This window comes from Poeciliopsis prolifica, unplaced genomic scaffold (assembly GCF_027474105.1).
Source record: "Poeciliopsis prolifica strain line A6 unplaced genomic scaffold, Auburn_PproV2 SCAFFOLD002, whole genome shotgun sequence".
NCBI lineage: Eukaryota > Metazoa > Chordata > Actinopteri > Cyprinodontiformes > Poeciliidae > Poeciliopsis > Poeciliopsis prolifica.
The window spans coordinates 20,555,826-20,578,103 of NW_026562377.1; the positions used below are offsets into that span (position 1 = coordinate 20,555,826).

At 41.2% G+C, this 22,278-nt stretch overlaps 2 protein-coding genes across 7 annotated transcripts in view; one reads left to right on the forward strand and one right to left on the reverse strand.

Moving 5' to 3' along the window:
* Positions 1–22,278, forward strand: part of ralgps2 (Ral GEF with PH domain and SH3 binding motif 2) — an 82,835-nt gene that overhangs the window by 48,323 nt on the left and 12,234 nt on the right. For all 6 annotated transcript variants that reach the window (XM_055046754.1, XM_055046739.1, XM_055046746.1 and 3 more), the window contains 2 exons: positions 20,368–20,505; positions 21,909–21,999. In XM_055046754.1, the coding sequence (XP_054902729.1) occupies positions 20,368–20,505; positions 21,909–21,999 (229 nt within the window). The remainder of the gene's footprint in view (positions 1–20,367; positions 20,506–21,908; positions 22,000–22,278) is intronic.
* Positions 1,787–16,854, reverse strand: angptl1a (angiopoietin-like 1a). The gene is made up of 6 exons (XM_055046789.1): positions 16,555–16,854; positions 7,499–7,746; positions 6,804–7,412; positions 4,073–4,266; positions 3,003–3,273; positions 1,787–2,924 (listed from the first exon to the last, which is right to left on the reverse strand). Exons 2-6 carry the CDS (start codon positions 7,686–7,688, stop codon positions 2,737–2,739), a joined length of 1,452 nt encoding a protein of 483 aa, XP_054902764.1. The 5' UTR covers positions 7,689–7,746; positions 16,555–16,854; the 3' UTR covers positions 1,787–2,736.

Below are 22,278 nucleotides of genomic sequence, written 5' to 3' on the forward strand. Positions count from 1 at the left end.
GTTCTGACAAGTGGAGCGAAAGGGGAACGGGTGTCTCCAGGAACAGAGTTTCTGGTTTTCCTCTGTGAATGCATGACGCAGTTATTTTTAACGAGCTTGAAACTAGACATATATCCCTGCAGGTAGATAAACGGTAAAAAAAAAAGAGTCATTGAACTCTCTAAATATGCATTTGATAGCAGTTGTACGGGTTCAGCTTTTTAAATTTTGCGGTTGTTAAAATGGAAACTGATGCACTCCGTGAAACTAATGAGAAACAATGAAAATACATGGTGCTTTTGTAACTTGCCTTGTTAATATTTTATGGCCCCTGTGTAAATTTATTGTGCTTAATGATAAGCTGATCCATTCTTCTCTTAATGTTTGGCATCGTTCAGTGGAGAAAGACCTCGCCAAAGGCCAGAAGCTTGCACCAGGGCTTCATTTGTGTTTACTCTGAGTTACGGTTTCCCTGGGACACGGACAGCCGTGTATGGAACAACCAATGTAATGGAAAACATCAGGATTAAAGTGTTGTCTCAGATCAAAAACGTCAGCCAGCTAAGAGACTAATTTCCCATCTGGCTCTTTTGACACATGGATCTACGTGTTGCGAGCCAGTACAGCCGGTCCTCGCCAAGGTCTGAGCCCCTGCGACTGTGCCGCATTTTTGATGCAGGCTTATCTGCCTTCTTGGTTCGTTGCTAGTTTGAATTCATGAGGCACATTCTGTCGAGTGTTTGTTGTGATCTTATTTTTATTGTTGTTTTTTTTTTTTAATCTGAAAGCTTTGATCTGTTCTGATTTTTCGGTGCGGCTTGAAGAAGATGTTCAGAGAAGAGCCCTCATTTCAACACATTTTTTTTTCTTCCCCAATCTATGCTTCATGTGAAAAGAATGTTCCTCTGAGTCTTCTCCAGATGTTTCTTGGTTTTTATCAAGTTTACTGCCTCGGCTTTCAGCATTAATTAACATCCACTCTAATCTACAGCTCTCTCTCTGATATGGGCCTGTTTTCCTATGAAAAGTTTTTTTGTTTTTTTTTTTTTTTCTGGTAGCATAATTCTTTAAAGCATCTTACTTCCTTCAGGCATCTCCATTTTTACATCCAAGGATAATGTGAATTTTAAAATGCTGCCTCAATCCATGTCTATGGATTGACTTTTTCTGTTGTGAAGTGCCTCGAGAATATATGAACTGAATTATCCTTCTCACAGTGCTTAAATTTATATATGCATCAAATTTATATATGCATATAGTTCCATATAGTTATTGGAACTATATGCATAGTTCCAATAACTTCAGAACTATCCATTATCTCGTTGTAATGTACATTTGAATAGTGTTGGTTATTTTAGTTATATCATGTTTATCTTGTTTCACATTCGCAATCTTATTTCATTTTATGTGAGCTACAAAAGTGTGTGTGTGTGTGTGCTTGTGTGTGTGGCTCCATCAAGTTTCATACGGATGATGGGCAGTGCAAGACATATTTAATCTGATGAGTTTAGGCGGCCATCGCTTTATTTGTCCATGACCAGAGTTCATGTTGTATTTATTAAAGTGTAGTATGGTAACAGGATTTGACTGTAAATGTTCTTTATATTGTTGCGATTTTTATTTGAAAATGCATTTTGAAAGCCATGCCTATTTTTCTATTTCACTTCACAATTACGCTCTATGTTTTTGGCCAATTACAAAAAGTCAGAATAAATTTGTGGTTGTAGTAAAACAAAATACGTCTGCAGGCCAATGTCAATGCAATCCCAGAATACTACTAAAAGTAAAACCTGAAAGACCATTCAGAAAGTGTTTTAAGTGTTTTATTTTTTCTTGGATGACTGTAAGTTCACATCATATGTTTTCCAGCCGCTTGTCAAACAGACGTGCACTCATTTTGTTCCTTCCCCCCTGCGTACATCTGTTCTGGGGTTTCTAATGCACCTCTACATGGGATAAAAACATAAGCACATTTGTACCGTTACAAGAATAGATATAAAATTGCCAGAGATGACTACAGTTACTATAAATACACTGATAAATAACAACAAGGAATAACAGAGTGAACATGAGGCCTGAGTCGAGTCATACCTTTTTTTTTTTTAAATTAAACAATTAAAGCCAACAATATTTACATACTAAAGCCAGCTCAGCCTTATGCACAATCAACAAGCACACACATTGGTGAGTTTACTTTCTTTTGGATAATGTTTAAAAAAAAAATAAAAAAAAATCCTACAATTTGACAGTAAATTGAGCAGGATCCATTTTCCATTGTTAGATTTTGTTTTAGGCATTTTAACATTTCAAATTAAAATGGCATCAACTCCTATTCATTACCACTGTGTTGCACAAATATCCGGTGCCACTTGATATAAGAAGCACTACTTTCAATAAGTCATCATTAGCTGCTCAAGAGAGATCTCATATCTTTAGTAAATCACCATTTTCCTTTATTACATACTCGGTCTTGAAAGACAGAATCAAGTAAAACGTATTGGAGTACTACTGAATGTCCTCAGGAAGACTGATAGCCCGTAACCGCCCGACATCATAGGAGAGCAATTAATGAAGGTAATATGATTTGTCTTCATTTTAGCTTTTCGTCTGGAGTTATTGTCTGGCAATAGACCGATGTCTCTCACCTGTTTTTTTTTTTTTTACTCTGTTATGATATCAAAGATTCCTGATTCTGCCTCTTGATATTATTTATTTAAGGGTAGAAAACGTAGCAAGGATGAACCACCATCCCAAGTCTCAGTCAATTGGCCGGATCATGAGACGGACAGACTTTAGAGAGTAAAAGCCCCCTCCGTAGGCCGCCCAGAAGATCCCATCCTGAAATTTGCTGCGGTAGACTCCACCACTGTACCAAACTCCATTTAGATTGGTCTGACCGCAAGCGTTGTACCACCAGCCACCTTTATGAAAGTGCGCGCAGTTTCCTGAAGAGAAGAAGAACACGGATCAGGGAACAAAATCAGAGGGTATGTGAAGATTATTTGTCTGGCGCATCGACCTACCAGAGAATTCGTCCCGGTCACGGTCGAGTGTGGTGAACTGTTTGCCGTTGTTGCTGCTGAAGGAGTCACCAGCATTTCCCTGGTAGGACCCCAACCTGAGCTTATAACCTTCACTCTCGGGCTCCAGGTAAAAGCTGCTGTACTCTGCGTACACCTTCTTCCCTGTCCAGTCCTCCAGCTCTACCATCAGCTTGTAGTCACCCTGTTTTGCCAAGCTGTAGATGTTGTCCAGCCCAAGCCAGTGTTCACCATCTATGTTGCCAAAACCTTTCTGTAGGAAACGAGAAGTAGGTTTTTAAATGTCAGTGTTTTCAGCATGGCATTAATCTAGCAGTGCAGTTCAAAGAACACAAACTATAAACCTGAATGAGTTTAATAAAATTTCAGAATGTTGAATTTTAATGTTGCTGGTGCTTGTGATCAAGCAACATGAGTTTACATCTGCTTCTAATCGGGACTCTAAAGTGATCCTCGACCTCTCACTCAACAAATTAGTTAAAAGTCAGAGGCTTTGGCAATCTGGCAGATGCCTGACAGAGTAAATGCTGCAAAGTCGGAGCTGCTTAGACAAACCTCTGTTTCCGTTTCAAACAGTACGCAAGTATTGATTTCAATGTCTGATTTTTATGACCGAGGGAACGTCTTAGTTTCCTTCCCCTTTATTTCTGAAAAAGAAAGCCAAGAGCTGTAGCTTTTAATTGTAGGGGTTGGTTTCATTTTCTGTTGAGGGGAAAGATATTCATTTCATAGTTGTCCCTCCTAAGTTTACTTTTGGATGTCATCTCATCTTTTTTGGATGTAAAAAGCACTGAGAGCAACTTGAGAGCTACCTTAACCCCCAAGTCTTCTGAGATTGCATCTGCTTGTACATTGGTCTCTGGATGCTTTTCTTGGCTGCAAGTTTTCTGTGTAGGATGTTAATCTGTTGGCCATTGGGCTAAGTATGTTGTTAGGGCCTCTAAACTGAACTGCTCAGACTGGGTCACTGATGAAGGGGCGATAGCATAAATTGTGAGAAAGATTCACTAGTTTTTCTTCTTAAAAAGAAATCCTTTCATTAATAAACTTACTTTGTAGTTCTCCCAGTTCCGAAAGAAGTTGACAGAGCCGTCTTTCCTCTTTTGCAAAACTGTCCATCCTCCGTTGTCAAGACTATGCTCACACCAGACTTGGATTAGGCTTTCGCTGTTATCAGTCTTGAGTAGGTACATACCATTGGTGGAATGACCCGCCCGCCGCACCTGATAGCAGTCCTTGAAAGGGCCTGGGGTGAGAGAGGCAATAAGGTAATTCTTTAAGCAAAGTGAGTACTTGATTTAAAAAATATATGTACCATTGTGCAATCTCGGGTGACTAAGAAGAGGGACTGATGACTTGGTGTGAGTTTTGACCTCATATTTTCAAAGTTCACAGTTGGAAAGGGGAAGGTCCAGGTTGCTTCCTGTGTTTATTACATAATGTGGCTGCTAGAGATGTAAAGTGTAATGAAAGCTGCAGGTATATTGTTTATTTGCACTTTTGACAAATAAAAGTGTAAATAAACGATTCATTTTACCTACCTCTGTTTACAAACACTCATTCGTTCATTATTGATTTGCACCAGTAATAGTCAACACAGCAACAATTAGAAAATCCCACTGGTCTTCTCAGTTGCAGTGAGTATTACACTCTAGACATCGTATAACCAGATCTGGTGTTCAACTTTTGAGGCATATCAAACTAAGTGCAGTCACTATTGAAAAATCAGCTACATTTGTATAACTTATTCTGTTATGGTTGGCTTGAAACCGTTAAAGTGAGCTGTTTTTAGTTAGGCCACCCAAAAACAAACTCATACTGGCCTAAAGATGTCTTTATATAAATTTGCATGCTTAAATTGGTACACGGGGATTCCTCTGGGAATAGGCTTTAAAGCCTCAATTGATTCTATTATGTAGCTTTACCCAAAACTGAACCAGCTGAACCTATACCAACATATATTCACTGTTTCCGCCTTGTGGGAATAGTTATTAGATCAGCATGAACACAGGCTTTGTGTGCGTGTGTTGGGGGTGGAGAGTCTATAGACCCTACAGGCTTTTGGTAGATTGGTTCTTAAATGTCTCTGGACTGAACGGACCCAGTGTAATGCCTCTGGGCAGAAATCTAAAGCCTAACGGCACACGCTTGTTTTTGTCCAGCGGTGTCTTCTTCAAACATCATCAGGTTCCTCAGGCTGAGGCTAAAAATAAATCAAGTGTTACATACTTACTGGCCTAAAACGTGTTTAAGTAGACCAAACTGTGGTCCTGCAGGGAGTAATTACAGTTCTGCTGAACCTACATGGAACCTATTTAGAAGTAGTGTTTGATATTTTACTGTCTCCGGTGGCTGTGTATAAATAGTTGGTGAAATGGAAAAATTGAACTTTTACTGTCTTTTTTTCTTTTTTTTTATTGCTGTCTCTCTCTTTTGATATTCTTTCAAATACCATTGAAGTAAAATTCCTTCCACCCACCTTCTTACCTCTTAGACAAACTTTCCCACCTCTGCCTTTTTCCTTTTTGCACATCTGCTTCTCAGTATTGAGGCTAGAAAATCAATAGAATTTGACAAAACACCCGCTTTCTGAGAAACTGTGAATGACCGACAGATCTCTGAAGAACTTTCAGCAAAATATCTATTAAACTTTGGATTTAATCACAATTCACATTCTGCTTGGGTGATTGAAAATAAGTAAAAAGGGAAATAGATTTTAAATCAAGGTCAATCCGATTAATCTGCTGATTAATATGTATCAAAGTTGCAGGAGAAACTCTGTATCCCCAAACTTTCACTAACAATTCTTGTACTCCAAGACATCCAAGTTAGAAACAAGATAAATAAACGAACCAAACCACTATGAAAATCAAATACATCTGGATAAAATTGGAAAGTTTCGGGTTTCTGTCCCTACATCACCCCATGTCTCCAACGTAATTCTCTGTTACGTTTTACTTCAAAGCCTTATTTAGGTTACAGTGAGGATGAGGACATTGGAAGCATCGATTAATGCAACTTCTAGATGACTGGTCCAATTAATGTCAATAAATTGCCTCAGAAAACATGATATTCCCCAACTCGGTTACCACTCTTTAGTCCAAAAGAGTTTTCTTTCTTCCTTCTGTCTCATGGATGTTATGAATGCTTCATCCATTTCACTTACAGGTCGGATAAACCTCGTCAGCATTCCCCGACATACTCTCAGTGCCAGCAAAAATATAACTCCTTGAACTGGGGTTAAGGAATTCCCTCCAAGTAAAATTTGAAAGTTGCAAATGAGTTTCATCTCAGAAATGATCCGTTTCAGATGTCACAGTGAGATGAGCTCTGGGAAATGGGCATTAGCTTTGGGGGAAAACCTTGTCTGTGCTAAAGGACTCTTGGTTTATTTCAGACACCTGTAGATTGATGAATTTCTGATATCCTGTCAGGTCTGTGACTCTTCTTCTACCTCACCATGCCTCCTGTAGTTGGCGTGTATTCGGGCCCAAACCAAGCAGTAAGTGTCTCCCAGAGCTGTTCAAAGAGACTTAGTCGACATCCCTCTAATGTAGTACATATGTTGAAGGCATTGCAGCCAGTACAGACAGCCAAGTGGGAACAGAGGAATGCATGATTTCACTGCCTCTGTAGCATGCCAAGGGAAAGCCAACTGTGCCTCAGCACTACTGACTAGGGTGAGGAAACGCATTTTAATTTGCTGTTCTTTGCTAATTGAGCTTAAGTGGGTTGCATAAAGAACAAAAACACAGTGGGGAATCGTAGTGAAGTGGTGCATACCGTCAGAGGTGATCGTCCCTTGGGGTGGCGGGGGATCAAAGGGTCTAGGGGTAGGTGCCTCCATGCGAGAGTCTCTGAGGAAGGCCCGATTGTTCCTCACTATCTCATTGGTGAAGCGGTTATCATGGGGTATGTTCTCTGGTACTACCTGCACCAGCGGAGGAACTGGGGGCAGCTCGCTCCGTCCCAACGTCCTCATGCATTGTTCCTCCAGCGCAGCAATGAGAATGGACTGATTGTTGACCACCCCGGCCATGGTAGCGAAGCGGGCCTCCAGCTCCTTGTACCGTGAAGCCAGTCGCATCATCTCCGAGGTCACGTTCAGAACGCGGTTCTCCAGCTGGGCCAGCTCCAGAGAATTGTCTCTCTTCCGGATGATCTCATGCAGCAGCTGCATGTAGAGCTGGGTCACTCTGGAGTTCATGTTCCTGCTCTCTTTCCGCAGCAGCTTCATCTCGTTCACCAAGTTGCCATCTACCTCCACCACCAGCTGCAGTGTCTCAATCTCGCGCCGCTGCTTGTTGAGTACCTCCCGCACATCTGCGATGTCCATGCGGGTCACTCTGTCTTTGTCTGGCTCGGGGCCTGTTGTACTGGCACAGATTGGACCTGATGACAGAAATTAATCATTTAACGGAGGAACAAGAAACTGGAACTCAAACTGGAACTCATCCAAGAGGTTGCATTTTATGTACCTGTGATTCTCTGCTCAGGCACCAGGAATGTATAGGAACACTTTTTGGCATCTTCATCCTGAGCGGCTCTTTTACTCCTTTGGAGGGAGAACTCTTTGGTTCTCCGGGCATCCCTTGAGCTCCTGCAGAAACTTTCCTCCCACAGAGAGAGGCAGAGCAAGGCACACAGGCTCCAGATCAGCCCCTGCATCGCTGCCGGCTGGCTGGATGGATTGACGGACGGCTACTGGGGCTCCCTCCAGGCCTCCCTGAAAGAATACAAGACCTTATGAGTTAAGGAAACAGTGACTAACAAAAGAAGTGAAGCCAGAAAGGCTGTTTATTGTGTGCTATTCCTGGACCAACCTTCACTGCACTGTAATGAGTAGGTATAGGATTATTTTTTTTAATTGACAAGCCTGAAGTAGCAAAGTTGTCCTCTGAATAAATTCTGGGTGGAAGGAGTGAATTAAAGAATCTTCTCTGTCCGGCCAACTGGACGAGGTCTGCTTTCTGTCGCCGATCCATTCTCAGTTGACACCCTCCTCATTTTCCTTGCTCAATTTCCTCTAATAAGAACTGCTGATCCAGAAGTCCTGCTACTTTGTCTTTCTGTCCTTATGCTTGCATTTTCTCCAATGATATTAAATACATTTCTTTAACAGTACAACATCGGGAAAACTGCTGTAAAACTGTTTCTCTGGAAAACAGCAAGGCTTGATCTCCTCAAACTCTAGCCTTTCTTTCTCTGTTTGCTTATAAATGAAATATGTAAATAAGCATAAATAAAACTTCAAACCAGACTCCTCCATTTGGAGCACTGTAGCGTGGATCATGTTTTGTCTCTTGAGACGGAGCCAGCTGACTAGCTTTGCGAGTCAAAACTTGCTAAAACATATTTCATTTCTTTTGAGGCAAAGTTCCCAAAAACAGCAGTTTTTTGTTTTGTTGTTATTGTTTTAATAGCTTCTGCAAAATATGTTGAAAGGACTCTTCAAATTAACGACAGTTTATTATTGGCGCCGCACCATGAACCGCGACATGAACATCTCTGAAAACATTGAACATAATTTCTATCTTTACAAAATGTGAACAAAAATTGAGTAGCATCAGATCTAGGATTTGTCTTTGGTAAAGAACCTTGAGCCATTTCTCCCGCTGATGCAAGACACGCATAAGCATTGGTTGTGTTCTCCCAGTGCTATAGTTCACTTCCTGCTTTTAGATCAGTCTCTAGTCTGTATGTATTCACACAAAGCATTCAAACCATGCCAAAGGTAACTTCAATCTAACGGAGACCCATGCTTTTATGTGGGCCAGAATTTCCTTTTGTGGTCCGCATCAGAGTTTGATTGTGCATTCACACCTCCCCAAACGAACTGGACTTTCCAGAGTTCGATTAAAGTGGACTAAACGGGGCTGGTGTGAATCCACCCTGAATCTCATACAAGTAGACTCAGTAGGTGAGTTCTGAAGGCAAGTTGTTGCTGGATTCTGTTTAGAGGCATTAGTCAATGGGGTGGACATAAACACAAGTTGATGTAGTATGTACAGTTATATGAAAACCATAAAGAAGTTCATGTGTTTTGCACTGTTTTAACCTCAGGTTCACTCATGCAGTCTCTTTCAGTGATAGCAGCACAATAAGCAGTGACTTTCCCATTGCCATCCACTCCCATCACACAACCCCCTGCAGAAAATCCCCCGACCCTAAATTCCTGTGCAGCTTCCCGTGAAACAGGTTAAACATGCCGATGGGGATACTGGGCAGCAGGTGGTGTTTGTGTTTTACTTGAAAGATTTGAGGGACGCTCACACTGTGGCAGCCCATCACCCTGCGGGTGTGAAACAAAGCAAATCCTCTTTCATTTTTGTTTGAAGTGTAGCTCTCTGCACCTTCATTCTCCTCACCCATAGATTCTTATTCTGTTTACTGTACAAACACAGCAAAAACACAACCACACCAGATCCGCTACTCCTGCGTTCATCTCCTCCAGGCGTGTAAGACCAACTCCATTTGGCCCTCCCAGCGGTGCCACATCGTTGAGTCGCACCTCCGCCCCAAAAAGCTCAGGCCCCATGTGTGTCTCGTATGACGCCATTGTGGTTCCTCAGGAATTCTGGTCGTTATGTCACTTGGAACAATGTTGAAGGGAGAGACCGGAGCGCAGCCAGTGCTGCAGCTTTTTTGCGTGCGTGCATGCATGCACACGTCAAGGCAATAAGCTCGTGCGGCTGTCTGAGTGATGTGCGTGTGTTTGCATTACTATTTGGAGACATTTTTCATGGTTGGGGTTTTCTTCTTCTTTTTTTTTCCAGCAGACTGTGTGTCTGACAGCGGAACCAGGTACTGTATCCCATCTGACCTCAGTAAAAGCTGCTAATGACTTTCCCAGAAACATCATTCCTCCTGTGTCTTTTCTTCGAAGCCTCTTCGCTTCATAAAGTCTCTGCTCGCAAGATGTTTACGTGGGCATGAACGAGACGGTTAGAATTGGAGTTTATCTATGAGCCGGACACAGCTACTCCTCATTTTTTATTTCATCTTTTTTTTTTTTTGGTCTGAATTCCTCCAATGCAATTGCTTTGACTATGAAGGGCCTCACGTCTTTCATGAAACCACAACATATCAAAGACATTCCAGGTTATGCTGACAGGTCACATGAAGGTGTAGAGTCTACAATGTTTGCTGAAAACACTTTTTTTTTTTCCTCAAAAAAAAAAGTTATGGTTTGTCCGCTCATTTTTTATTGAGATTTTATGTATGCGGTAAAAGGTGGATCTACAAATTACTATTTCGGAGTAGCTAAAAACAAGTATTTTTCTTCTACATCATAATAAAGCGCTACTTTTTGTGGGCAGATCCTATAAAATCTACTAAAATCCATTAAATTCATGGCAGAAAGTTAAGGTTGTTTTTTTTAAAGCAGTATGGATACTTTTGCAGGGTGTTATTGTACTGCAGCTATTCTTTGTGGCCAGGTTTATTCTGACATTCTTACTGATCTTGAAATGATTTTGCTGCATCGCACAGAGCTTTGGGTTCTTTGGTGCAAGGCAGAAACAAATCATGAGCATTTGAAGAGAAAGCTCAGGATGCTGATAATGGAAGAAAAGCTAAGCAGTGATCAGAAAATAACTTTTGGTTCTTTATCCCACCTGGCCGGGGGCCATCACCATAACTTCAGAGAAATCCTATGCACTTTATCATTTCAGCGGTAACCATCCATCACACTCTTTTCTCTCTTTGTTTCGATTACGTTCTGTACTTCCTTTCTCCGATTCCATTCTTTTTCATCTATATTGAAATTCATATGGAAGTCGAGTCCTGCTATTAATTTAGAAACTTTAAATAATCTTTTTCCCCTGACTCTAATATGAATTATTCTTCATCTTGTTGGCTCGGCTTTTGGCGCATTTTATTTATTGTGCAAGCAGTGAAATAACGTCTGGAAAAAAGGATTGCAGTTCACTTGGGCTGGCTTGTGTTTTGGCAACATCTGTATACGTCTTTGCTGTTGCCCCATGATGTCTTCACTCCATGCTAATTCCTAATTATGATGAAATGTGTTTGGTTATCTCTTTAATACCTCTTCACTTGCTTTTTATCTCCATGCTTTTCTCTTTGCTTTGGGTCACTTGATTCTTATGTCAATAATAAGGTCAGTCTGAAGGGTTGAACCGACTTCCTCTTCCTCCACCAAACGCGCTCTTTCATCTGGGAATCGGTTCCAGTTGAACAATGTTCCTTTTTTGTTTAAAGCAAATGAAACTTATCATCCAATATCTGCTTTGATTGGTTGTTTCTGCTCATTATATCCCCGTTGAGTTGCTACTTAAACTCGGGAGTGTTAAGAGGTTGGGGCCTCGAGACTGTTTCACACAAACAAAACAGACTCCCCTCTTTATCTTCACTCTTTCGTCACAGGAATGAGGTGATGTAGAGATAAGTAACTTTTCCAGAACGCTTTCGCCCCACTCCATTTATCTTGGTTTGCATTTTTTTCCCCCCTCAAGACGAACAATATTTCATCCATCTTGAGTGTGTGTGTGTGGCAGCTGATGTTGCTCATGGATCTTCAAGTTGGAGAGAGATATTAAATTGTTTCCTGCATGTTTTGAACAAGAGGAGCTACTTTTAGGAAACTGGCTGCTTGCCAGTTTACAAAAAAAAAAAAAAAATTGGCTTTTAATTTTTATTTGGCTTGCTATATGAATGGTAGATGTACGTCACAAAGGCAGCCATGCGGCAATCCTACTGCCTCAGGTTACATAAAGCCTGCAACAACAGGCATATAGGTTTTTCCCCAAACAAATTGATTAATATACGTGCAATTCAAACTGTGTGGAAATCTGACTCACTGCAGGTGTCTGGTTGGAGGCAAAATCGGTGTTGACTGTGAACTTTTGGACTCAATTTTCATGGGTCCCTCCAGAAAGCTTTTAAAGGATTGGCTAGATGGTGGAGATGCTGATAGCATGAAAACATTTAAGCATTTTTCTCATGCTGCCGTCTATGCATAGCTGGTATGAGATTCCCAAGGTACGAATTTAGGGCAAAATGGCTCAATTTCAAAGTATTTGGACAAAAAAAATTTTTCTTTAAAAGAAAAAGCTGAAGTGTTCATCTGCAGCCAAAATAATGTAATATTTATTCTTTTTCTGTTACGATTTTGAATTTTGTTGTAGAAATTAACTATGTTGCACAAAAGATACCTTTTTGCAGTTATTTAGAGTGGTACATTAAGCCAGAGTGTTTAGTTTGGTGGTTGACTAGCCTGCACTCTGATGCTTTACAGTCATGTCACCCATATTATGTCAATTGTTGTTTCCATTCTCTTGTAAGTGGAAATATTTCCAAACATTCAAATTAGTCTTTGTTATGTTGGAGTTTTCTTTCAGCCAGTTGTTCTGAAGTACTCAGCAACAGGTAGGGAAGGGGCAGCGCTTCATAACTCCAAAACTGACAAAAATTAATCTAGATATAAAAGAAGTACAAAAGATGTTTCAGCTAGTTGGCTCCAACTGTCCTAAATTTGTAGTGATGAAAAATATTCTCAATGCAAGACTGAAAAATGAATGTCTGTCAGTGGATTGTATTGGAAACTCTTAAAACTCCTGGATTTGGTAATTTCACTCTTATCAACCCAGTGTGAAACACACAGGCATTTTGTCTGCCAAAGTCATATCTGCATTGCGTTAGTCTTAGGGCTCCTGTTGTTGAGATCTCCTGCAAAGATTTTACCAGTCGGCAGCCTGACTTACTGTTGCTGGAGGGAGCCATAAACTTGTATAACAATATATTTGGATTTTTATAGTAGAATCAAAATCCAGTGCTTCCACGCCACCCGCTATCTGGTCCTCAGACTTTCTTACAGTGAAGCCAAAAACAAAAAAACCCCAACAATCATGAACGATTCAATGTTTTTCAGAGAAAAAGCAATAAAAGAGGAGATATTGTCTGTAAGAGGGGGAAAAAAGTATAACCCACAAGGACTTGGCTTTAAGGTAACCAACATAGCTGTGTGTCAGCTTTTGTGTGTCTGCACAGCTGGATGCAAACATCCTTCCAGTCAAACATCCATTGCATGATGTCACCAGGCACCGTTTCTGCTCACAGAGACGCGTTAACGACATTATTAGTCATGCGATGTTTTATGTTTTTGCCAAAAGGCTTGGTAACGATTCCACAAGAGGAAGTGAGTTCGACTCCGAAAGGTGGAGGTCAAATCGGTTCAAAGCTTCGAAGAGGAATCCACTCAGCATGAGCGGGCGATGCTTTAAAAAACAACTGACATTATGAAAACAATTAATGGGTGGAAAACAACAGCACCGCCGCACACTGAGGAATAATAACAAGAAGGAAAACTCATAAAAGGGAATCTAAAACAAAACCGCAAAGCTTCCCAGAGATTAAATCCTGCTTCTCGACACAGCTTAATGTTTCTTTTTTGTTAGATTTTTTTTTTCCAAATGTTTTTCTAACCATTCATCTCCTTGAAGAAGCTCATTTTGCTTTCTAGGCAAAGAGACCTCATCCCTCTCTATGCCATGTAAGTGAAAAGTAAAGGACAAAAAAAAAACCCTCCTGGCCCCCCACCGGGTGGGCTCATCTGTTTTGCTTTTTGTGTAGAGAGACGCTAAACATGTGGGCTGATGTTGGGGTCAGAGGTCTCTATGTGAGATTTGGCATTTAGACCCACCCTTCCTCTCCTTTACCCACCCACTCAAACACTTCACACACCCAGCAATCAATTGGTCTTTGTGGGAAGCGGGGGTGCCCCTCTTTCTCGTCATGCACAGCCTTCACAGCCATGGAAAAAAATATGTTTTGCGGGGAGCTTTATGGGCTTCTTGTGGCCGAGGTTCATATAAGGCTGACTTTTTCTCTCCTTCGAGGAGTCTGAGCTACAGAGATCTGTGACCGACCTCTAATATTTGTGCTTTAAGTTTAGACTTCGATTCTTTTTTTAGGCAGTTTAGATGTCTCTTAAGTTGTTTCTTAAGAAGTAATTTTTCTTAATTTTACAAGTGCGGATAAATGTGCGGTCTTTAGTATTTTGTATCAATGAGTAACACAATTAGCACAGTTAGCTTGGCTAACTATGAGCAGCAGTTCCTGTGTGTATTCCCAATACAAGGCAGACATTTAATCCTCATTACTCTTAATATACTGAGGATTGATGTTAAAAGTTCAAATGTACTAAAAAAAATAAATACTAGGTCGTTCACTTCCCCTAATTTTTACCAAAGTCAGCTTGAGGTCACTTCATTCCTTTGCCTGTTCTATGAAGTGTTTCCTGGGCGGGTACAACGTTACGCCCTGCGGCACAATAACCGTTTGGACAGAAAACGCACCAAGCTGTTGGGTTTTTCCGAAGCATAAAATGGCAAAATTGCAAAATTACCAGTAAGCTGTTTTGTAGCAGCTGGCATGCTTCAGGAGAAAACAGTTTCGTTTTTAATTTGCTTCCTAATTACTGGAAATGGCTAACTTGGTCCACTTCCTATAACTTCCACAAAAGAGTGTTTTTGCCAGCGCAACATGGTGCGTTTAATGGTTGGAAAAAGATTGAATTTTTCACGGGTTCATCTCACTTGTCACTTGTAAGGGCTGGTCCTGCTAAAAACAAACTGGTCTTTTGGTAACTCTGGCATTTCTCCTCCATTACAGTATAAAATCTCTGCCTGTAAGTACTCTCCACTACAATATTACTTCATCTATTCTTTTTTATCAAATCCCAGCAACTTTTTTTGCACCGTTTTTCCTCCCAAGCCCTTGTCTCGTGTGTATTGTTGCCCAGGGTGACAGGTGGCTTGCCTCTTGAACTGCTTTGAGGATGCTTGGCTTTGACCAAATATTTCAGCCTCCAAAAAGATCTGGAGAGGAGTCAGCAGAGAGCCGGGAAGAGAGAGCGTTTACAAAGTTATGGCTTTCCATTTTGGCTTTTAAACTTTCTGGTTCAGGGGATGATTCGTAGCCTCTCGCAGTCTCTCGGCCGGTATTTATTTCTCCTCTGAGTCACACCTCACCCTTACGCCTCTTGCGCCACACATGCCTCATATTAACTGGATCAACACGGAGGAGCTCGTAAATTTGCAGCATAAGCTCTGTCCTCCCCTATCCAGCTCCTTGGCTGAGTTACGTGCCTCCTGTGTTTACCACGACCCCTCCACCGCACCCCCCAGCTGACCTCCCGCTCCCTGATGTGACCCAGCTGTTCGGCTGTGTCCAGAACCTCATTAAGGGTGCAGAGTTTGTGCTGCAACCTTAACAAAACTAATAATGGTTTTAGTAGCTCCTCATGTTTGGAGTCTGTTAGCTTCAGGCACTATAACGAGTTCAGAGCGGTGGTCTGTGGCTGGATCTGACCTCATGTGGTCAGCGGGCCAGGATTAGTGGTTTCAGTCCAAACTATGGCTGCATCCAATACGTGCTATCGCTTTCTGCCTCCTGTGGGAGCGTGCAGGCTCAGGTTTAGTAGTAAAATATGATTATCCGCATGCCTGTCGTCCAAAGACCACAGCTGGTTGTTGCAGACTGGATGTGTGATCAGTCAGGCGCCGCACTACAACAGAACATCCTTACCTGACTCCTGCTTTTTGGGGAGGTTTCCAAAGCATTACACGGAAGCGACACCAAGCAGAGGTGGAAGGTTAAGACAATAGTTGATGTTTGATACTAATGACCCATTGAAAGCCACCCCACCCTGCCTTCTTCCTCCTCAAGGTCCCGATGAACGTCGGGGCCAAGCTCTCCGGCGCTCCAGGACGGAATGTTCTGGCCATGCCTCCGACCTCCTCTTTATCTTTTTCTTCTCTGCTTCAGCCCGAGTTACAGGAGTTACAGATATTAGGATTTATTGCTGCGAGGGAAAACCGAGGAAGCTTATGAAATAGTTTCTCGGGCCTCTTCCTGCTGGCTGACGTGTGTCGCTTGTGGTCAGGTCTGGGGGCTTGCAGATGTGACTCCAACCATCGCAGCAGGAACATTTGAAGACTTTTGTAAGATGTGGAAACACCAGATTGATACCATTGGTCTTCAAAGCTTTTTCTAAGAAGCCAGAGTTGCAATTGAAGTGTCTTTCATCCACAGGGTGTGAGTTACTGCGATCTTGTGCTTCTGATGTGAAAGATTTTAGAAGCTACAGTACGTATCTGTACGTCTGACTGTCCTCTCTCTTAGAGTCAGAACTCAGGCGGTGCTGTTTTGCAAACTTCCAAAAACCATAACGAAAAACGATCCCTGCTGCAAGTGATCTGATCTTTCCATCTGATCATATCAGCATCATTTGTGAGAGTGTCTGGAATGCGTTTCTCTTGACATTCCCTCCCTTTCTTTCCAGACTTTCCCATATAAGGGTTTGAACTTTTTAAACCTCCTCCAGTATCCTCAGTGTTGCACATCTTTGCACGCTGCTTACAGAATACTACAGACTCTAGAGGAAAGGAGAAGCAGCTCTGCTAAATATCTGTCTGCAGCTGCAGACTCCGGTCACAAGACCTCTGCGCACACACACACACATGCACACACTCATTCACACACAATTCCCATAATAAACTTCTGCAACTTTTACCTGCTTTGACACCAGTGGTGGGGTCTGTGCTGGTTTTCTCCGGTTAAGGTTTAGCGTGCCTGTCGTGTTGAGGTTTCATTGAGTTGCGCTGCTCAGGAATCATCCCTTTTTTCTTGTCTTTGTCCTTGTGATGTGAGCCGCTCCCCCCCCCCTCACTTGCCCCTTCCGTCCGGTGCGTAGCAACAAGCCGCCAGCCTTTTAGCGCAGGCCCTGCTTCCTTAAAGCGTCGGCTGTCCCGGGGCTCAGGCTGGGGGCATGGTTCAAAAGCCAGCCTCTTCAGCGTACTGAGCTCCAACCGCTGATGCCTTGAGCTTTTCACAAAGGATGAGGGGGGGATGTTGGAGAGGGAGGGCTGTGAAGGGTTTGCTTGATTTTTTTTTTCTCTCTCTCTCTCTCCATCTTTTTCTTCCTCAGTTTATAATTTTTTTTAGGAGTTGTCCGGCCTCCCTCTGATGTCACTGAGGAAAAGTAACCCATAAAGCAGAATCAGAGAGGTGCTTCATTAAACTTTGCTTCCTCAACAACGGCAGTCCTGCTTCTCTTATTATGCAAGTCACTTGAAATGAAAAAAACATTGAAGGCCTTTTTGTTTCTCAGGCTGCTGACTGAGTTTTGAGCAGCAGGAACGAGTCACTTTTTGTCTTGAATGCAGGGTCTGTTCAGGTGCCTGAAATCCCTTGAAAAGACTGGAATTTCAATGAAGTGTTCCTAAAGGTTTGGAAAGTTCTTAATTTCTGCTTCAAGTCTTTGAAAGTGCTTCATATTCCAACTGTGCAGTTTGGTAATAAAGTGCAATTTAGCGTTTGATTAAAAGCCTAAATTTGGAAAACATTATTTTCAATTGAAACCAGTTTTGTTTTTGTTTTTCAACGTTTTTTTTTCTTGTTTTCAGGTAGAATTTTCAAAATTATTTCTATTTTCAAAATACTAGGAAATGTAACATTTGTTTTTTTATTGTTATGCTTGCTTTTTATTATAATTTGTTTAGCATAATTTGAGTAGTAGTCACTTTAACAAAATTTAGTTGCATTGTTTTAATGTAATGAATGCTCTTCATTTGCGATGGCTCAGTGGCGTCTTGTGTGTCATTGAGTTAAAAGTTAGCTTGTGTTTCATGTGTTAAACAGAATTATTGAATTTTCTTTGTTAAATTAGTGTTTTGTTGGACTAGTCAGGTCCCAACCTGACTTTTTTTTTATTTGCATACATGTTGACAACAAAAAGCACAAGAGGCTTTACATATGAAAAATGGCTACTGTGCACTTCACTCCTCTCAGACGTGAAGGAAAACTTGACAACAGTCCAAAGCAGAGTGAAAATTTTAAAGAAAGGTTTCTAAAGAAAATGAAGTTGACTGAATCTTGAGGTCCTTGAGGAAACCCTGAATTATATCAGATAATAATGAATTGAAATAGTCTTTCTTTACATCATCTGTCTTGCTTTTATATCCAGAATGTGATGCTGCAACAGTTTGAAAACAAACCTTGTAAACACTTGAAAAGAGCTTGACTTTTACAAGTGTATGACCGATGAGAATGTCCTCCTCTTGTTTAGTAGCCGTCTTCTGTAGCAACCGCAGGGTTGCTTGTTATGCCGCCGGGGTCGTCCCCGGGCGCCTTCCTGTCGAGAACAGCTGCACACAAGCGGCCAGATAAAACTGATTTGTGGCGCTATCGTGGCAGATCGCTCGCTCCAGGTGTTGCCTGAGACTTGTTGACGGCTTGTTTTGTTTTGTCACTGCTGTCACGTTCCTGGAAAAAGGAATAGTGGACTTATGCTCTCTTTAAGCAGCAAACTCCGAGACGAAGACGGGACAGAGGGGGGATGGAGTTTGTTTTCAACCGCCTCACTTCTCTGACCTTTATTGATCCTCTTAGCTTCAGCATGTAAACGTGCATAACATCCACCCTAACCACAGGTTCCCTGAACATGAGGGAACGCTGTGCTGCTGTTCCAGCCAGCTGCTGTTCTCTCTGGTCTGCTCACAGAAAGCAGCTAAGCCTCTGGGACTCTTTCCCTCCTCCCCTGTCCGTCTCTCACATTCCCAACTACAACCTCCAAATTCCTGTAAATGATTCTCACTTTCCCACCCTTTTCTTTATCTGAGTTTATTGAACACAGTTCTGTTCTGCTGTCAGCATTGACTGCTGAACATGATGTGATGCAAAAGTATTCACACCTCTGTAATTTAAAATCATCCCTTCATAGTGAAACACATGCTCCCTTCTGTGTTGCTTCTAGACTTTTTGGTTGTGTACAGATGGACATTTTAATTCATTCTTCTTCGTAATTAACCTCAATCTCAGACTGCATCAGCAGTGTCTGTTAACATCGGTTTTTAGGTTTTGTCAAATTTTCGCAATTGGATTTCGTCCTGGTCTTTGACTGGGCCGTTGTGACGTACGGATGTTTTGTTCCCCTTCAGGTTTGTTGTCCTGCTGAAATTGGTTCCAGTGTTGGTCTTGTATTTTGCTCCATGCATCTTTTTAATGGGATTAAGGACAGCATTCTGACAGCATGATGCTGCCACCACCATGTTTCACAACGGGAATGGTGGGTTCAGGGTGTTGGGTTTTCCATCACACAAAACCAAAACATTGTATGCAAACGAGTTCTAAAGTCTCATGCAAGCAAAGCTTGTTCTTTAACATTTCCCATTTGCCCTTAATGGGTTATTATAGGACTGGACAAGAAGTCAATATCAATATAAGTTGCAATAGAGAACTGATCAATGTCAATAGATGATATGTCTGAACCGCTCTGCATTCTGGGGCGTGCAGGCAGTGGACAGACTTTAGCCGCTCTATCTCTCACACCCAGCTGATCAAGTTTGGTAGCATCAACTAACTCACTCGCTCTTTGGTTGCCCAGAAACAACCTGTTCAGTAGCATGCAGAGGCAGTTTAAAGTTTCACCATCCTGCCTCAAAAATAAAATGAAAGCTTGCTTAAAAATAAAACGGTGTGGAATGAAAGTAGATATGAGGCATTTTGGGTTTTTAAAACAAACAAAAAATCAATAAAGCGATATTGACTGATGAGAAATGCTGACGTCGTGATACGGTTTTCTGCCACGTTGTCCAAACCGAGGTTGTTGCAACTTAAACACAGGGACTCCTTATGATCCTGTTGCAGCTCTTCTTACAAAATTAAAGTAGGTGTGAATAGAAAAACCTGATGCACAAAGAAACATGTTTTTTTTTTTTTTTCTTCCACTTAACCTTTCTACACATCTTTGTTTTGGTTTCTGGTCCTGGACTTCGGCCACTATCTTGTCAAAGTATCTGAGAACAGCTCTGTTCTCGAGGAGGATTAACAGCTGAAGGTTTTCTTCTCATCTGCTAAGTGATAAACTTTGCACATCTGCGTTCAATCTCTGGCCTGGCGTGTGAAAGAGCCATTGAGCAAGACAAGAGGGTAAGAAAAACGACCCCATCAGACTGCTCCTGAAATGTGCTCATCGCACATGGATCTCCCAGCGTGGTGGGAAGCGGCTCCCGTGTTTGTCCCCTAAAGTCATCAGTTATGTAATAAACCTTTCACTTTTGCTCTAAGTGACTGCCAAAAAAACAAGATCTGTCATTGTCTGCTTATTCTGGAGCAACGGCTGTTCAAAAAGCCTGCTTTGTTTGTGGTCATCTAACACATGTAGACTCAAATGGTCTGAAGATGCCTGCTGGTTTCGCACTAAACTCCTCCCACCTGAATGAGTAAACCTAGAGATATTTTGTTCCGTCGTCTTGTCCAGCCGTACCCATTGATCCGAGCTCTGCTCTCCCAATGAAACATCTCTTCTTCCTCCTCCTCCTTCCAGGGATGTACCTGTCCGACCTGACCTACATCGACTCGGCCTACCCGTCCACAGGCAGCATCTTGGAGAACGAGCAGAGGTCCAACCTGATGAACAACATCCTCCGAATCATATCAGACCTGCAGAGATCTTGCACCTACGGTGAGACGCACTCACGGAAGTAGTTTTCTTCACGTGGCCGTTGATTGTAGATGCGGTGGCAATAATTCAGCCGTGTTCAAAAAAGTTTTAAACTTTCAAAGAACTGAAATTTACAGGAATTAGAATGGAAATAAACCTGGAATTTAAAACGATTTAATGTGACAGTTTGCAGTCAGTTTCACAAGACGGTTGTCAGAAAAACAAGCAAGATTTTCTGTATTTATCCTTGAATGTAGAAGCTCTTCCTAAATGAGACACTATATCGCACTGCTGACTGCACAGGTATGGAGGCCACACCCCCTAGATTCACTATAGCTGGAGTTCAGAGTTCGAAACTTATTCTAAACACATATTTTGGTTCATGAACTACATATATTAAGTTTTGCAGATTTTATAAGATTCATATTTTTTACATATAAAATAATAATAATCAAACATTTTATTTATAAAGCTCTTTTCAAGATTCATAGACGCTGTACAGTAATAAAGACTCAAAGCAACAATAGTGAAAACAGACGCTGAACTTATTAACCGAGGACAAACAAAAAATGTTTTAATATGATTCAGTGTCTTTAAATAAAATTGATTCTCATGAAAAGCTTCCAAATTTGAATACTTTCAAAATTCCCTTTAAATATAACTACATTTGGACATTAAATGTTCAAACCTTACGTAAACTACTTGATTAGACATTAGATATTAGGCGCCCTGTACGCTGCCCCCTGCTGGATACCCACTGATGTTCACAGAGGATTTCTCTGAGCCAGAATATCCAGCAGGCTGATCAATTGAAGAATATTTTTGCTAATATTTTGTAACACATGATTATAGATAAAAACACACAGATACCTCATGTCATTTAACAATTATTGGCAGTTTTAAATTGGTATGTTGTTTAGAGAAAATTAAAACACCTTTTTGCCCATTAAAGTGGACATTAAGTTTTTTTTTTATTTTCTTCTAAAAAAATTTTTTTTCATGACGAAAGCTGATTCAAAACACTAACGATAAAAAAATATAAAGAGGGAATAAAAAGACAAGGAGCGGGAATCGCAATCTCTTCGCTTCATTTCCTGTTCCCTACGAGGGACTCTTATAGTCCAGCGAGTTTTTTTATTCCACAAAATCCCATAGGGTGAATACCGTCAATATTAAAACAAATAGTACAACTTTTGAATTATTCCTATATGAGAAATAAAGAAGAAAAGAAAAAGAAATCATTATTTTAAATCAGTATTTTTGGATTAAAAGAGGAAGTAGTCTTGAAAATGCCAGCAAAGTGTGTCTATTCCTTTGCCGGCTCTTGAGACCAGAATCTTGAGGTTTTTCTGGTTGCTTTGTTGTAAATTGAATTAATTCACTCGTGTTTCAGCTCTGGTGCATGAATGTGTCTCCTCTCTCAGATATCCCAGTGTTGCCTCACATCCAGAAGTATTTGAACTCTGTCAGGTACATCGAGGAGCTGCAGAAGTTTGTGGAGGATGAAAATTACAAGTAAGAAACAAATTAAGTCGCTCACTAATTAAGCACCAAAAAAATTTAATTAAAAGTGCAACTTTTTACATTAGGTTCTAGTAAATGTTAATGTTTCTGTTTTGTCGAGATATGGTGATGTCGTACACGCCCACTATTGACAGTCGGAAAGACAAAACAACATGCGCACCATGTGTAGAAATTTCCTTGAGACAATAAAATGAACTTTTGACCTAAATATAGTCACATCTACAAACACTTAAAAGTTTAAAACAACTGGACTGTGACAATAAAGACCCA

What these genes read in the sequence shown, in the direction of transcription:
- angptl1a (XM_055046789.1), bottom strand. Translation starts at nt 7,688, where the DNA reads ATGCAGGGGCTGATCTGGAGCCTGTGTGCCTTGCTCTGCCTCTCTCTG. An exon ending in GCCTGAGCAGAGAATCACAG is followed by an intron (nt 7,413 to 7,498) that starts GTACATAAAATG and finishes TTCTGTCATCAG; the next exon opens with GTCCAATCTGTGCCAGTACA. An exon ending in GGAACTGGGAGAACTACAAA is followed by an intron (nt 3,274 to 4,072) that starts GTAAGTTTATTA and finishes CGTTTCCTACAG; the next exon opens with AAAGGTTTTGGCAACATAGA.